We start from the raw sequence: 17,120 nt of genomic DNA on the forward strand, positions 1-17,120 counted from the left end.
CCAATAGCCTGAAAAACACCAGTAGTAGCATTTTGCATTAAAACAGCAAGTAGGAAGAAAATGAAGGTTCTACATTTGTTTAAGGGATCTTTCTGGAAAATGCTACATTTATACAGAGCGATAGGGGTAGTTTCTTGTAAATTTGATTCACCTTCTACTTGATACTGTAACCACAGGATACAGTAAGTGCATGCTGGAACAAGGTAACTGAATCTATCATTATAATTTATATTGCATATCAAACTGGTGATATTTAGGCAACAATTCTTAATTACTAATACATTAAACCCAGATGTTTCCATCTTGTAACTGGCCAATACTTCCAGGAAGCTCCAGTTGCTTGAGTTTAATCACTGAAGTAATTGAAAGAGAAGATCGATGCAAAGACTGCAACAGCAGCTGCTATTACCACACCTAAAATAACAAAGGAAATGCATTCAGTGAGTGGCAAGGGCAGCACAGTCAGCAGCAGCTAGGGTGTGGAGAGCAAGGTCAAGGTGAATGACAAGCAGGAGGAGAAACAATGACAGCCACCCCAAAAACTATCTACCACCGCTAAGCCTAAATCTAAAGCCATGATGTCAGATAATTAAATTATAAAAGCTCCACATGACATTTCTAATCAGAGCAGGATCCTTCCAGAAATCTAGCTGATGTCTGCATACATCTGTAGTACCTTGGCCAGGTCCTGGCCTATAAAATAATGCACTCACTGACTCTGTGCTACTGCTTAATTCTAGGAATCAGAGTAGGAAAAATAACAAAAATTTGAAGCTTTAAGAAACAAAAGCTATTAAGCGTTTTCTTTTCTGTGTGGCACTACGTCTACTCTGTAACTCTCTTTGTAGCACAACAGTTATTTTCCTATTGATTAACTTGCTTGTTACTGATGTGGTTGAGAAGACGACACAGAAAAAAATCCCAAATACCTGAGTGATCATTCAAGGGAAAACATTTTTACATCCAAAGCAAACACATCTACTGCTACTACTCTTTAATCTTTCAGTTACCACATTCTACTTCTAAGAACTAACAGGAAACAAAAGTTACTGTTTTGTTGACTAAAGTGTAACTGTATTATGTTAATATATATGAAAATAATATAATAGACAGTCAAAACTCACAGCAAAGAGAACTGTACTAAGTGCAGACAGATACATAAGAGTAGGACAAAAGAGTGTCATGGAGAAATTGTATTTGAAAGAAGAGTTCTGTGGCTGGTGTTCCCTGAATTACTGAGGCTGACAATTAGCACTCAAGCCTGTATGTATTTGTCAGCTTCGGAAGAAGATTAGTGAGTCACTAGCCAATTTATGGATGCCTATTTGACAAAGCCATTCAACCGTGTTCGGTTTTTTAGAAGTACAGAATTACAGAAGCGATGGCTCTCCACAAAAGAAATAAAGCTACATGAGCCTTTTGTATTGACTTGTAGGCTGAATGAATGCAAACGCTGGCTTTGTTCCAACAGCAGGCTGTGGTTCTTTCTTCCCCAGAAACTACCCTGCACCTACAATACTGAAATCAGGGGTTATTTTCAAAAGTATTGTATTGATCTCACCAGTTTATTAATAACGCTGTGGAAGCTAACAGTACTGAAAGGGCCATTATAGTTTCTGGATTGCCATAGCAAAAAATCAGGGAAGTAACGTACCCATATTTTGTTGAAGTTTCAACAGCAATGTTGCTTTTGTCAGTTGTTTCTGTTGTGTGTCATCCATGTTGTCAGTAACCGGACAAATATCAACTGCATGGAAATCAAGTGAAGAAGTAAATACCAGGTGAAAAACTAACAGTTGTGTTTTACAGTTGAATTACTGCAAATGGTCAAGAACTTCATACCAACTTTATCAAGTACATCTGTGGTACAAAAAACAGTTTATTGCAGTAGAAATGGTGCAGTAGCAACAGCATAGTACTAAACTATTCTATATGGCTGGAAGAGTGAAAATAAGGAGAAAAAATACATTTGGGAAGGAGTTCCCCTTCCACAACTCATTTTCCACACCCTGCTTCCAGAGTAACCTATCCAACCCCCTTTACATAACCTGGGGAGAATTTGACTACTCTGAGAGGCAGGCACCAAAATGAACCATTAACCACCTTCCCAGATCAAATTTTTCCCTTCAAAGCCATCTGTCCAGACCTCAGGCCGCATGCAAAACCCATTGCCACTAAAAGAGTGAGTCCAGCATCATTATCCTACCCAACAGCCATAAACGCTTTTTTTCAAAGCACAGAAATTCCTTTTCAAAGATCTCCTACAAATACATTTTCAGAGCAGGCATAGAGGACACTTTCCCCTTTGGAACAACTATTAAATCCTTAGACTGCTCAGCCAGGATGTCAGAGAGCTTGACTCTATTTCCAGACTGATAGGATTCCCGTATCTATGTCCTTTCCAAGGATTTCCCTAATCACTTGGCTATATCCAGCTTGTTAGAGAAGGGGAGGAGGGAAAGAAGGGGATTAATCTTGAGTCCTCTAGCTGAACTCGTTTGTTTGTACAACAGAGAACCAGCACGCTTCGGACTACGCAGTTCAGTGATAAGGCAACTTGATGGTGGTGGGCCAAAGGTTTTCAATTTTCATTCCTGTTCCCAGGATAGTTTGCTAAGGCATCACTTGTTAAAAGTTCTGATTATAATTCAGCAGCAACTATTGCAGACATCTTCTGGACAAGTAAACAGTAAGAGAAAGTTTGTACTATTGCAGTGAGATGTGGATGTCTTTGGAAAGAACAAAATGGGCATGCTGAGGTAAGAAAAAAAGCCTAACAGATTGTTCTTGTTCAGAAGATTAAGAAGAAAAACCCACAGCAGTACCAGATCTCAAGTTTTAGCAGTCCATGGAATACTGATCTAAATAAAAACAGATCTCCCATTTCCAGAGTAGGGTTGTCAGTCACCTATAAATTACAAATTATATAGTTGAGTAATAAGGCACATCCCTTGTATGATTCATATGAAAATGATTCATGGAAAAGTACTTTCTCTATCATATCATGAGCTATGGGGGAAATGTATAACCTAGATATGTGATCAGAAAGGTTGTTCCTGTCATCTAAGATGAGTCATGTGCATGACTGTCTTCAAAATCTTCTGAAGTCAAACTTGCACAAGATCTGTTGTTACACAAAAGCCCTCAAACTAGACATTTAGGACCTGTCTTTAGCCATTTTTATCCCTGAACCCACTGACTTTGTATAGTATGTACAGCAGAGCAATTAGTAACTGTCCGATATGAAACTTAACAGGGTATCAAGATACACAGATATACAGACAAACACATGCATACATTAAGCATAAACATTGTTTTGAGATCTCTCTGCAAGCTGCACAAGTGTGTAAAATAAAAATAAGGACACAACATGTCAATGCAAGGGGTGCATTTTTGAAGAGAAATTATCAAATATCTCTGAAGCCCACTGGTCTACAACGAGGCCATCGTTTCATCATTATTTTTTCTGTACAAAGGAAAACACTCCCTCATCGGCCTAAAACATGAGCAGAAATCTTCAACTAGAGCAAAGGAATTATTAATTGTTGCAACACAGCTTTTAAAGTAAGTACCTGAATTAGCACAATAAGAGCACCACATTCTTTCCAAACTACAACAGTTTTCAATTCCCTAAAATAACATATCACTTTTAGAGAAGCTGACAGCATTTCTTGTGTCACCTTTGAAGTCTAGATCCAGCAGGTTTCCTTCTGCTTTAGTTTTGATGAGCAAGTAGGATAGTTTGTGCACTCTAACTTTATGTTTCTTTGCACCTTCCTAAGAACTGTTGCACTTTTCTGAAGGTAACTTTTGAAGGTGCACATCAAGGCAGCAATGCTTGCTTGCTCAGGGTTTTTAAAAAAAAAAACAAACACACAGAGGAAAAAAGAAAAAAGAAACACCCTTGAGCTATTTAGTTATCAAAGGCATTTATGCCATTAAGTTATGGAAGACTTGCATGTGAAGTGGCTGTAGGATAACTAACACAAAGAGTTTTCAAAAGCTGATGCTTTCCAGCACCAATTATATGAATCCTTAATTCTTCATTAAATTCTTCAATTCACTAACAAAGATGGGGAAGTGATTACCACTACTGAAGTTTTATTTATGTTTATCCACTCAGGCTATTTAACACACCACCCCCACCCCCGGCACCAAGGAGGAGCAGGGACTTAGTAAAGCCAATCATAAATGCAGAGTTTTCAATTGCTTGTTTTAAAGCACTAAATACCTTGAAACAACAGTGTTAGAGCTATTTATATCTTTCAATTATAAATAGGTCCATTTTTACTTTCTATTTTCCATGTAACAATTTTAAAGCATGACCCAGTAGCGATCTCACTGGAGAGCCGTACAAGAAATCAAGAGAATAAAACTGTAGAAGACAGCAGCAGAGGCCGTACTAAGTAAGCACATAAAGTTGACCTTCTCAAAATACCTTTGTTTCATATGTTTTGACTAAAAGCTGTTTAAAAAATAAATCTTTTGGCTATACCGATTAGATCCTCTTCTTCTCAAGTGCATATTTTAAAGAGCAATAAAAAAAGAAATTATTTCAAAAACCTACTCGTGTTCTTGAATTTTAAACAATTCTTTTTCTCAGGAAACCTTCCCCTGAACTTCACTACGGATAGCATTCCCAGTTAATTCAAGGTTGGTGCCTAAGACCACAGGAATGGTGATACAAACAGAAAGGCTGATGTCAAAATTCACTACAAACCAATTTTTACACCATTATTGAATATTGACTATTATTAATAAAGATAGTACTATGCTTTGAGAAACAACAAATGCTACTCAAATTGGAATGATGCATTAAAAAAGCCTTTACCCAAGGGAAACCCCAAACTCTCGTTATGTCACAAAAATATGTTTACAGCAATACTTAGACACTTCATACCAAAGTACCAATAAAAATCAAATTGCAAAATTAATGTTTTCTCTTACAACGTAGAACACTTTTCTTACACAGTTAACAGCTCTACTTTCTATGACGGCCTTCTTGGTATTAATAAAAGTGTATAAATATCTTGTGATTTTAATAAACCACAAGTTAATAATGCCATAACAATAACTATCAGAATCGAACAGTGTTGTGCTGATAGCACTACTACTATCATCACTATTAACAGAACCCATGCTACGGACAAACTTTACGGTGTTCACCGGGACAAGGCCAGTCTCTCATTTTTTTCTGAAATCCTCTTTCTATGTTTTTCCCCTCTCCTCTGCTACGCACTTACTTTAATCTGAATTTTCAAAAAAAGAAAACAAATCCCCCACACCTAACTCTATAACCAGCAAGCTACAAGAACACACAAACCCATTTTGTGAGCTACCTGGACATCATTTTACGTGTACTACTGGCACCAAATCTTTGTGAGGCATTGCTGTTAGTCTAATTGTGCTTTCTTCCTACCTCCAGATCATACATCCTTGCATAAGCAATAAAGCTAAGCTGAATCATCTCCTCTCTCCCTCCCACACCTATCTCCACTGCTACAACAATATTAATTTGCGTCCCTAAGTTATACCAATTCTTTAAAGCTCAGTAATAATTAGCTTTAAGATTATTAAAGTTACTCTTATAATGCAAGAGAGATTTTTATTGGCTTTCCTGTTTTTCTTGAGGTTCTTCAGCTGTGTACATCTTTTACTTATGAAGATAATGAATCAGATTTGCAGCTAACAGGTCTAGTTAAAGCCTGGGGAAAATTGATTAATTTAGAAAGACCTAAGAATTTATGGTTAGCTCTGAAAGTAAGAAACTCAAAAAACCCTCCAGGTAAACAAGTAGGTCAAGTAGAATATCACAGTTCACCCTACACAGCAAGCTCATGGCCACATTTCCCATTTTTTGTCCCTAAATACCAACATCAAAAAGTATTCACAGTTCTTATCTGAGAACTAGTGTTATTTTTTCAAGATTTAAATTATAAACTAATAACCTGCAGCTCATATTCACACTGATGGGGGAAAAAAGGCGTGACAAGAAATCTCTTCCATAAGGTCACAGGAAGTATTATTGGACGCATTTCAACTACAGATTTGACTCCTGCATTGAAATCAGTCGTATGAGGGGAAAAAAAAACAAACAGGAAACAATATAAACCAGAAATATTCCGAAACAGGAAGTCAATAACTAGATTACAGCAAAATATCTCTGTTAAAGGGAATGTAACAGTCTCACAATCAGATCACAGACTTGTAAGACATTCAGTAGAAAATGAAAAGCCCTCTCAATTTTCTTTTAATTTTGGGTAAATCACAAAACTTCAGTTTTGGTCACTGTATTTGACACACAAATGAAAACACTCAGAACAAAGAAAGGTGCTTTACATTTTTGAAAAAGTCAGGTTTTAGCATGAGAATTTCCTGAAAGACACATTACACTACATATATTTTTTGCTAATAGCATTTTTAAAGTATTCTTAATTATTTAGTAAAAAAATCAGTAGATTTGACTAAAGCACTCAACTTCCTGTTCTAAGTAGTATCACACTATTCAGCTCTAAAAAAGCTGAACTACTGAAAAAGTAACCAGAATATAAAGCTTTACAGGTTTTTCTTTCAGTTTATTTACCAATATAGGATCACCTCTAATTCATGCACAGAGTAACGCATGCAAACCTTGTTTAACCATGTATTTATGTATCTACCGCAGTTCATGAGCTGCAACCACGGTTGCACAGATAATGCAGTGAAAGAGCAAAACATTTGAGAGGAGAAACAGACATTTGTTCAAGCCAAACAGAAATTGCAAGAACCCTTACCATTTTTCACAAATATATTTAAACTGGAATTTGATATAAACCCTTTGAGCTTGATATGCAGTACGCCAACTTTAAGCATATCCATATCTGGATAAAACTGGCCTACATCATTAGTCAACATTTTTGTGATCCATGATGATGAACTATCCTGATTCTCAGATATTTTATTTACCTGTGTTAAATTCCTCTGCTATATGGATATCTTCAGCTTGCACAGATTGATCCAACATCTCAACAAAACGTTCCTGAATTTCTCCAGCAGCCTCATCACGAAACTTATAATCACTGAGCATCACGCTGGAACCAGCAACAGGGACAAACAGTCTCTGAGGTAAGACATGATATTCCCTTTTCAAATCTAAAAGAAAAGCGGGAAAAAATACCATCCAAATAAAAGTCTTGCCAGTTATAACATTCCTCAGTAATCTCTGACCTTAAGATAAAGCTATTGCAAAAGAACTGCTCAAGGTTTTGATATAAAAAATGCTGTTTTCAGGGATGGCTTGTTCAGTTGTTACTGGTTTATGAAAGTTTTGGCTGCTATTGTATTGATTTATGTTCCTACATTAGTATCTCCAGAAATACCCGAGACACCTCCAAAACAGACCATAAAATGTTAACTCGACCTTTTTTCATGTTTAGAATGACTAGCAAAAGAACTCTGGGAAACACTCCAGATAAGAGGGTACATAGAACACCACATGATTTCAACACCACAAAGGATTGCAAATATTCGTCTGCTCTACACCACACCTAAAGCCACGAAGTACGGGTGCCACCTAAAGAGGAAACTGAAAACTGCACGCAACTGAAAACAAGTTTAAATCATGCAGGTTAGATAAAGTTGGCTGACACCAAAACGAATCACGTTATCCTAAGGTAAATGGTAATTCTGAACAGGAATCGTTTTTCCTTACACAATCAATTTGTTTCCATTTCTTTTCTATTTTTCTCTAAAATCACTACCAAAGATAGTATCTTTTAAAAGCTTTTCCTTTATACAAGATCTTCAAAATGATATTTCAATTAACTAGTAATATTTGGTTTAAAAAAGAAAAAACAAACAAAACCAACACAATAACGAAGAAGATAACTTGATATCATTGCACTGACTCAAAGAAGTTTAAAGAATCACCCAGCATGAGCTAGGAGATCTGGTCTCAGCATATACCCCCTTAGTTTTTAATATAATCATGATAGGAAGTTTTACTTTCATTAGATCAATTTGCATTGTCTTCTGGCAACTGCATGGTGCCCTGTTAAATGCAAGCTAACGCAATCCAGCAATTCGTTATGGTGCTGAAATAAGATCTACTTGGTTAAAAGACACAAAGCCTGTAAAATAGTATTTGATGAAGAGAAATAATTTCAGGGGGCAGAGACAACACAAATGATATATTTGTACAGTTAGTTAAAAAAAAAAATTAAATCAGGATACTTCTTCACATAATGATCACCACATACAATGCCATATTTAATTTAATGGAGGTGAACTATTGAACTTCAGAGCTCATGTGCACCAGCATTTATAACAGAGGCGATGTAAAAACATGGAAGGTCATGTCCAGCTGGTTCTTTTAATCCTACCAAGTTTTAGCATACTTCATTATTAACACCACACAGGGATTTTTTTAAAAAAACTCCCAAAACTAACTTTAAAATGTGCAAGTTACATTAGAACTTCAGTGACAGAAGTATCAATTACAGAATTTTTAAAAATTACAAAATTTCCGATTAGTGAGAAAGAAGCTGAAATTGCATTTTGTGGCCATGAGAACCGAATACAACCTTGATGTGAAAGCTGCTATGCCAAAGAACATATTTGAATCTGAGAAAAATTCTCCAGATTTAAGAAAAAGTCAAGGTTGCCAAACACAAATTGTGCCATTTGCTTTTTATTCTGCTCTAACCACACTAGAAGTTCAGTATACCAGCAGAATTTTCTACAACCAAAAATCACTGCAAATGTAAGATTTTATTATTTTTTTTTAATTCCTACTTTTTTTGTGAGGTCCTTCATTTATAATCAGATCTTCAAATAGTATTTCACACCGATCACTCAATGTGTTTATTATGTCTCTTTTCAAAGCCTGCAAGGACAAAGTGAAAACATCCGTAATATAAAAGCCATTTGCAAAGCTTTTGACTAGTAAGAACAAAAGAAGTCCCTCATAGGTTTAACTCATGTTGAAAGAACAGTTTTTTCCCCAAAACAAAAACTCTAAAGAGAATTTTAAAATGTCTAATAAAGAGAAGCTAACATCAAAAAAATTAAAATAAAAAAAAGCAAAACAAAAATTAAAAGCTGAGAAAATTTTTAGTATTGTTAGAATAAGAACTGACAACTTCTAGACATTATCATTTTAAAAAAAAATAAAATAAAATCACAAGGCATTGACTCAGTAAAAAAAAGGGGGGGGGCGGGGGGGAAATCACTGAACAAATAAATCTGTATTTTCCCTCTACATATACAAAACTATCGTCTGCAACCTTTTCTTAATTGTAAGAAAATCCTTCGAAGCCTAATCACTTTGACAATTTGTGCAAAGATTCACGAGAGAATATCCTTAACAACAGGAGCCATACCTGCTAAAAATGAAAACGGAACTCAGTCCACCACATACACACACAGATGGTTTCTGAAACAATCCCTACGTTCAAGGGGATGAACATTTTGACCTCAGTTTAGACCACATCATTTAGGCAAAGAAAAACCAGTACGACAAATTTCATGTATTTCAGAAAACTCTTTCAGATGAACTAACAACCTTTTCAGTACCTGAACAGCTTCTTTAACTTTTGGCTTGTTGTTATGTACGTAGGCTCTGCATTTCACAGCACCTTTGAGATTTATGGAACCACTGCAGACCTGGACTGTAGCTGTTGATCTATGGCTTGAACTCTGGGACTGAAAAATAAACATGTTTCAATTTTATCTTGTTACCAAGGCACTTGCAGAATGAGTAACAAAAATCAGAACTAGGAAATTAATAGCATACCTTAAGATGTTTACATATAACCTGTTTTCCCTCATAATTTATAACTCTAATCTTTTTTTTTTTTTTTTTTTTTTAGTTAGTTAAGACTGAAAATCTCTCTCCTTTTCCCTTATGGAAAATGTATTTACTTTTCCAGATGTTTCATCCCTTGCGATTTAAGTATTTGCATCTATTAAGACTTCTAAAACTTTCCAGGCAAGTGGCTTGTGGCTAATATTAGTATTGCAATCTAGTTTTTATTTTTTTAAAATAATTAAGTCTGTATATTTACTATATAATCAGCACAACCTACGGTATCCTGAGAGTCATCCCATCAGTCAGCAGTAAATTATAACTGTGGTCACATTTAGAACTGTATCAAACTGTTGCCTAGAAATATTTGCCCTAATTACCAAAACAATGAGTGCGTTGTATGAAGCACTCTAAGACAACACCTGGAAACAAGGGGATGCATAACTTCCACGTGAACTGCATAAACTACTTCCGCCAAAATAAAAAGCTTTCCTTTCCCTGAAGCAATCAACCATTGGAACAACGTAACATCAAAGAAGGTGAGATACTCATCAGGTCTTTAAAGTGGCATTTTATACATTTCTAAGTTTTGCTAAACATAACTTTAGGGAACTACCTGACAAAACGGGATAGCCTGTGCTGTGCAAGAAGCCTAGAAAACAATGACTGGACACATTTCATAGAATCATAGAATCACAGAATGGTTTGGTTGGAAGGGACCTTAAAGGTCATTTAATTCCAATGCCCTGCCATGGGCAGGGTCACCTTCCACCACACCAGGTTGCTCAAAGCCCCGTCCAACCCTGAACACTGCCTCACCACCCTCACTGTCAAGAATTTCTTCCTAATATCTCATCTAAATCTTCCCTCGTCCAGTTTAAAGCCTTTGCCCCTTGTCCTATCACTCCATGCCTCTGTAAAAAGTCCCTCCCCAGCTTTCTTGTCGGCCCCTTTAGGTACTGGAAGGCTGCTCTAAGGTCTCCCCGGAGCCTTCTCTTCTCCAGGCTGAACAACCCCAACTCTCTCAGCCTGTCCTCACAGCCCTTGGATCATCTTCGTGGCCTCCTCTGGACTCGTTCCAACAGGTCCATGTCCTTCTTGTGTTGGGGGCCCCAGAGCTGAAGGCAGTACTGCAGGGGGGGTCTCACCAGAGCAGAGACTGGACTTTAGGCTCTAGACTGCGGCCTAATTTAGGGCTTAAGTCAGCATAACCTCTGGGAGACGAAGCTCCTGACACAGACCCAACAGCTCCAGATTATGATTCAGCTCACAGGATCTGTACCTTAATCCAGAACTAGTGACTGAGCTTCTGAGAAAGCATTCAAGGAAATGTCCATAGCTAGCCAGGGCAAGTTGAAGCGTACAGGTGGTTCTGAACTTTTGAAATCAATGTATGCAGGTACATACAGGTATCCTTCTATCAAATTAATTCATTTGCAGGACTTCATTTCTATAACCAGTTTTTCAAATTTTCCTTGCAGCTACACTGTGCAATTCTTAGACGACGTGACTATCACACCACAAGAATTTCTAAAGACACGAAATATGCAGATCTGTCTAAGATCAGTTTCACAGGTAATGTCCATGGGGGGGAAAAAAAAAAGTCTCAGGATTAAGTAAACTGGACTTCTAGACAATAATTCAGAATGTTATTTTATTTCTTATTCTATTTTATAAGATAACAGTAATGTTATACTTTGCAAATCACAAATACTTACGAGCTGCGTCAGAACCTTGACATCAGAAAACTGAGCACTGGACTGAGTATTTCCTCTTAACTTTTTCTGAGGGAAGAAAATTCTTTGTGTCATGAAACGGGGCAGGGGGTGGGGTGGGGGGGAAATCACCCTAAATCAAAGTCTCCTCACTGTGGTATAAAATGTACCCCAGTTTACAGCTTTTAAGACAGAAAAACGGCACATAGAAAACAGCCATGAGAACATAATTACAAAGCTAAAAGGAGAGATGAATTCATCAGCCAAACAAGGTGCTTCCACTCTTTGTTAAATATTTGGACATACGTAGGTCTGAGAAACCTCATCGTCTACATTCACACCTTACTCATGTTCTTTAATGACGATACAACATATAGAAAAATTTTTACTCGGACTTCACACATTATTATTGCGTTTGCATTGCCAGAGGAAGAGGAGGCAATCTGCAGCAATGAAAATGGAAACACCAGCAGCCTATTAGTTACCTGAAACAGGCCAATTAGATCAACAAATATCGTACAGAAGACATCTCAGTGAATCCTTTATCACACTGGAGGTTCTAACTACACATCTATTAGAGTACAATTCCTTGTTGTTTGGTACTCACCTGCCCTTCCAGTAGTTCTGTATCATCATCTTTAACTTGTCCATTGATCAGAAAAACACTGTCTTCTATCTGTTTTGACCATCGATTTAAGCCATTCTTTAAAAAAAGTGAAAACACAAACTCTCATCAGAAAGAGGAAAGAGAATTTCACTAAAGGAGCTGAACAGTATCATGGTGAAAATTATAGAAACATATGTTTCAACAGTTACTCCAAGAGAGTTTTAAAGTCTCTCAAAAACCTGTCTATATGTTTTTCCAAAGCTAAATCTTAAAACCAACATGTTCAGAATATATCCATTAAGAAACAAGCATTTCAAAATACTGAAGTGCTACACCAGGGATCTGATCTTTGTAGAGGGGGGATGCAACCCTATTGAAAGTCAATTCATATCAAAAGCACCCCATACTCACGTTCTAATTGGACACAACCTTTCACTAGGTGAAGCAGAAGAGACTTCAGTTGGAATACTCATGACAATTGCTAAATAATATTGAGCAAAGGAAACTGCCAACACTAAACACAGCAGAAGAAAAGCTATCCACATTTTTTATACTATGAATGCTTCATAGCAACCTCAAATTATATTTAAAAGAGGAATAAATATCATTCTCCAGTTACTAGTCCTACTTCTCTACTCACACTATCCAAATCTTTCTCTCTCATTTAATTTTCAACAGAAAAAGTAGCGTAGAGACAAAGTACAAAACTGGTGCAGCCAGTTAGTTACCTTGGCATTCTTCTCCAAGTCATGGTTCCGTGAAGTAGCAAGAAGTGGAATGTGAATATTAACATTTACTGTGCAGTCCAAAGCTAACCAGGAAGCAGACAGAGCACTCTGATATTTCCAATCTGCTGGTTTAGCTGAACTCTGAGAGCAGAATAAAACATCTATACAAAACACTGGATAACTCAAACAGAGATTTATTTTTTTTAAAAAATTACTTGTCATGCATTAAAAGTTGTATACGATACACAGGATGATGAGCTTACCTTTGGATCTTGTACATCATATGTTCGGCAAACTACTCTTTGCTACTTAAAGAAAAAGATCCAGTGAAAAGCAAAAAAAAGCAAATAAGAACAATTCACAATTAACTTTGTCCTTTACTTAACTTCTTTGTTGAGCTAATTTATGCTCTGAAGAAAGTTCTCACCTTTCATGAGTGTAAAAAAGTGGAAAAACATTTGACTGTAAACTCCAACTACCATAGTGCTGCTGTCCCATCTCTTACAAATATATTAAGATGAAAATGTACTCACAGGAAGAACCACCAATGCACCAATTTGTCCTCATCTCTCTCACCTCTCTAAAAAAACCCCTTGCTTTCTCTCCTTGATTTATCTTGTTACCAACAGACCCACCATCCTTCTGCAGCACTAGTACAGATCCCACATGCCTGCTACTTCCTCACTTCCACATAAGTATCATTGGTAGCAGTAAGCTCAAGAAAGTAGACAGTATTTCAGATGTTTTCTTCAATTTATGCAAATCAAAGCTGTCTGGGGAAGACATAACTTGATGCCACCACACAGACAAACCTAACAGGAAATTTTGAGAGGATAAGAGGCTCAATAATCTTACTCATGGCTCATCAGAAAACTTCATGATTTCAACTAACGGATCTATGCCTATCTGAACGCAACCAACTTCCTTCTCCCAATTTATCATTTATTCAGAAATAACTACAGAAATGAGGTGAGGAGTAGCAGTCACAATCAATAAAGCCTGCTCATAAAGGATACTTTTTTGTAGCAGAACAGATTTGAAGAGCTGCTCTGTCTGAGACCTCCTCCTCAGCAGGTTTCCAGAGCCTTCTTTTAGTCAAGGACTTTTCCACTGAGAAGATCAGCTAAAAATGAAAAAAATAGTACGGATTTTTCCACAAAAACATGCATTATAATTTCTAGAAAAAAAGTATTATACTAAAGTTTAAGTCCACGTGATATCATAATTATGTATAAATGGGAAATACAGTTTACATGTCACCAAAATGTCACGTTAAAAGAATATTTAACGAAGATTCATAGGCAACTACTCCAAAGCAAAAGTTGCTTGTGAAATCTTAATTCAGCTTCTTTATAAACCAAACAAAGCAACACACATTCACGTATTCAACTTGTATGCTTTTCTCCTTAGAAAAATATTACAGCTTTATGCCTATCGGTTGAGGATCAGGAAAGACAGCTGTGCAAAATAGCCGCTAATTCAAAAAAAAAAAATTCATTCAGCAATCACTGATCACCTGGACAAAGCTCACCTTTTCTTGTTGGCTACCAGTTTCAGTAATCACACCTGAGATGCAATTGTATTGCACGGTCAAAACCAAATCTTGGACCTTAGGCTTCAAAACCTACTCACGCTTAAATCACTTAACATGTTTACCTTACCAAAATGATAAAATGAATCTACACCTACAGAACAGAAACTAAATGTGGCGCTAGATGCCCCAATATTGTAACAAAAATGTATTTTAAGTCTATCAGACAGCAGGACGTTCTAATTAGTTTTTAAATATACCCCACGCACTTAAGTCAAATACCACTAGTTCTACACAAGATATTCCTTTTAAAGGAATCAGAGCTATAGATCTTTCACCAATGTAAACATCTCTAATCTGAACAATTCATTCAAACAAAAAAAGCTAACATGGTACTATTACTAACAATTGTGCCACATAGACTTAGCTTAAAATAAACTTTGATGATGTTTTCTTTAAGCCAGAACGTCCACTTTCAGTAAATCCAGTAAGATTTGCTATTGCAGTAACAAACATCACAAGAAACAGAAAGTTAGCAAATACAAGCTGTGGTACAATCCTATAGGGCAGCGATTTCTGAGGTTGCAACCTCAAAATCATACATCAAACCAGAACATTTACACTTTTAGACATAAAATGGTAAAACAACCATATATACTCGTCAATGATAGAAAATGACTCAGCTACACACCCAAAGATATTCCTGTCTTCCCACCAGGAAGTCTACTTACCTTGCGCAGAGCATTTTGACTATCTTTTGATAGTTCTGGAGTTGCAATAATAAATACACCAAGAACTAATAAGCCTCCAGGAAGCATTCTAGAAACCTTAAAAATAAAAACGAACATTTATTACTAGGAATCAGAGATCTTGCAACCATGCAACTTGATATATCAAAAATTTCTAATAAGAGAAGTGTGCATCAAGAGCAGAAATGAAGTAAGCAAGACTGTTTTTCACTTATAGGTTCCTCTGACACGCAGGAACACATCTCACATTTTCTCGCTTCAGTCCTATCAAATCTCTGTTTCATCACAAACTTTGAAAACAATCCAGTTATTTTGACTTAAAATATCTGTGCCTAGCACGGTTAGGAAGGTTCTTTTACTTTGAGAAAAAAGCTTGAGATTACACAAGTGATGAGATAGGCTTTGTCAATCTTATTTCCTTTCTATTCCTCCCACCCCCTTCATTAACTCCTACTGTGCCACCTGACTGGCGTGTGTAGTTATCCATTCTTCATCAATGGATGCCAGTTTTGAAGGACTGATGCTGTCTTCCTTCTGCTCTTCCTTTGGAGGCGTTCGAACAGCCCAAATCACATAGTCTCTTTGCGGGGAACACTTTCAAAAACATCAATATAAGCAAATATACCATGAGGTTGATATCAAGTCTGAGAATATACTGCGTAATATACTAACTGTAAGGGCTGCTTTACAAAGGTATTGTTAAACTCTACAATAATCTGTTACAAAAACAATTCCTTCATGAATTTTCTTTTGCCTGTGTCTTAAAGCCTTGTTTAGTGACAATTTTTATCTTTACAATTTTTTAATTTCTATTGTTGTATCTTTCACAGAACGACTTTAAAAGACTTCAGTAGTTGGCTGACACTGCAAACATTTTACAGAAGCCCCTTCTGGTCATGTTATCACCCTCCTGCATTATACAGGCTCAATGTGTTGTTAATAGACTTATCCCAGATGATTAAGGCCAAGGGGGTTTTCCCCTATTACCCTGAACGAATGGAATAGACTTCAGATATTACACACTTACCTGCCCTATTAATAGGCCAGTGACATAAGGCTTTAGTTTTGTGCTGAGGCCTGAAAGATACTGCCCAATAGCTTCCTCAACAAAGTAAGTTCTACCCATTGCTGCAGGTTAAGACCAAGTATTGTAGTTTCAGCCTACAAAACAAATAATGTATAAAGGCAAAGTATATATACTACACTGGTTACATGAAAATAAGAGTCTCACACAAAGATCTTGGAACAGATTAACGCTTTATCTGTCAATAAAGGTTCATTAAGTAGCTTTACAATCTGCAACTTTATTTTTTCAAATGAAAACCAGAACTCTATACTAGAGGAAGAAGTATGTGATCCTCATTTGAAAGAAAACGATCTTTACCTGCCACTAAGATGACAAGGCAAGTCATGCAAGTAAATGCTAGGAAAAACATGTCTCCAAGCAACAATTTCTTGCTGCATCACATTTCATCAGAGGCCAGAACGTAAAGTGTGCATTTTTCCAGTCACGTTCCTTTTTGAGGTACCTGCTAAATTCCACACTTGTACTTAAACATGCCATGCACCATTTTTGTTCCAATTCCTAAGGCATTAAAAGTACAACATGTGGGGACTACCCAAAAGGCCATCTTTACACCTCCCATCAGCAGTCATATGAACCCAGGACACGGGGACTGCCACGAACATCCCTCCCTTCCATACAGACCCATCCTGAAAACGGCTTCGTGCACTGAGGACTTTCACAGGCATTCACTACGAAAAAGCTGAGGCCAAAGAGCACACGGTGAGGAAGCAAAGGGCGTTCTGAGTCTCCGCAAAGGTGTCTGCTGGAGAAAGCCCCACAGGGGTGGCGGAGCTGAAGCTCTGGACCGGGGCTAGGAGCAAGCCTGTCACCTACTTCACCTCAGCCCACACAGCCGGGCCAAAAGCACCTCAGCACCCGCCTGCACCTGCACCGGAGCCCGGCCCACAGCCTGGCGGTCGCTCCCGTACAGCTCCCTCGC

At 37.2% G+C, this 17,120-nt stretch overlaps 1 protein-coding gene across 2 annotated transcripts; it reads right to left on the reverse strand.

The window, feature by feature from the left end:
• Positions 1 to 244: 244 nt before the first annotated feature.
• Positions 245 to 16,240, reverse strand: LOC104167754 (chromosome unknown open reading frame, human C1orf27). Of its 2 annotated transcripts, XM_009708097.1 has the most exons (14): positions 16,142 to 16,240; positions 15,577 to 15,708; positions 15,097 to 15,192; positions 13,851 to 13,957; positions 13,098 to 13,134; positions 12,835 to 12,975; positions 12,107 to 12,202; positions 11,503 to 11,568; positions 9,553 to 9,681; positions 8,773 to 8,863; positions 6,946 to 7,131; positions 6,798 to 6,815; positions 1,655 to 1,747; positions 347 to 414 (listed from the first exon to the last, which is right to left on the reverse strand). In XM_009708097.1, exons 1-14 carry the CDS (start codon positions 16,238 to 16,240, stop codon positions 347 to 349), a joined length of 1,359 nt encoding a protein of 452 aa, XP_009706399.1. The 2 variants fall into 2 exon arrangements, with proteins under 2 accessions (XP_009706400.1, XP_009706399.1); XM_009708098.1 differs by lacking the exon at positions 6,798 to 6,815 and having other exon boundaries at positions 245 to 414.
• Positions 16,241 to 17,120: the final 880 nt, after the last annotated feature.

Source organism: Cariama cristata, unplaced genomic scaffold (assembly GCF_000690535.1).
Source record: "Cariama cristata isolate BGI_N322 unplaced genomic scaffold, ASM69053v1 scaffold31729, whole genome shotgun sequence".
Classification (NCBI taxonomy): domain Eukaryota; kingdom Metazoa; phylum Chordata; class Aves; order Cariamiformes; family Cariamidae; genus Cariama; species Cariama cristata.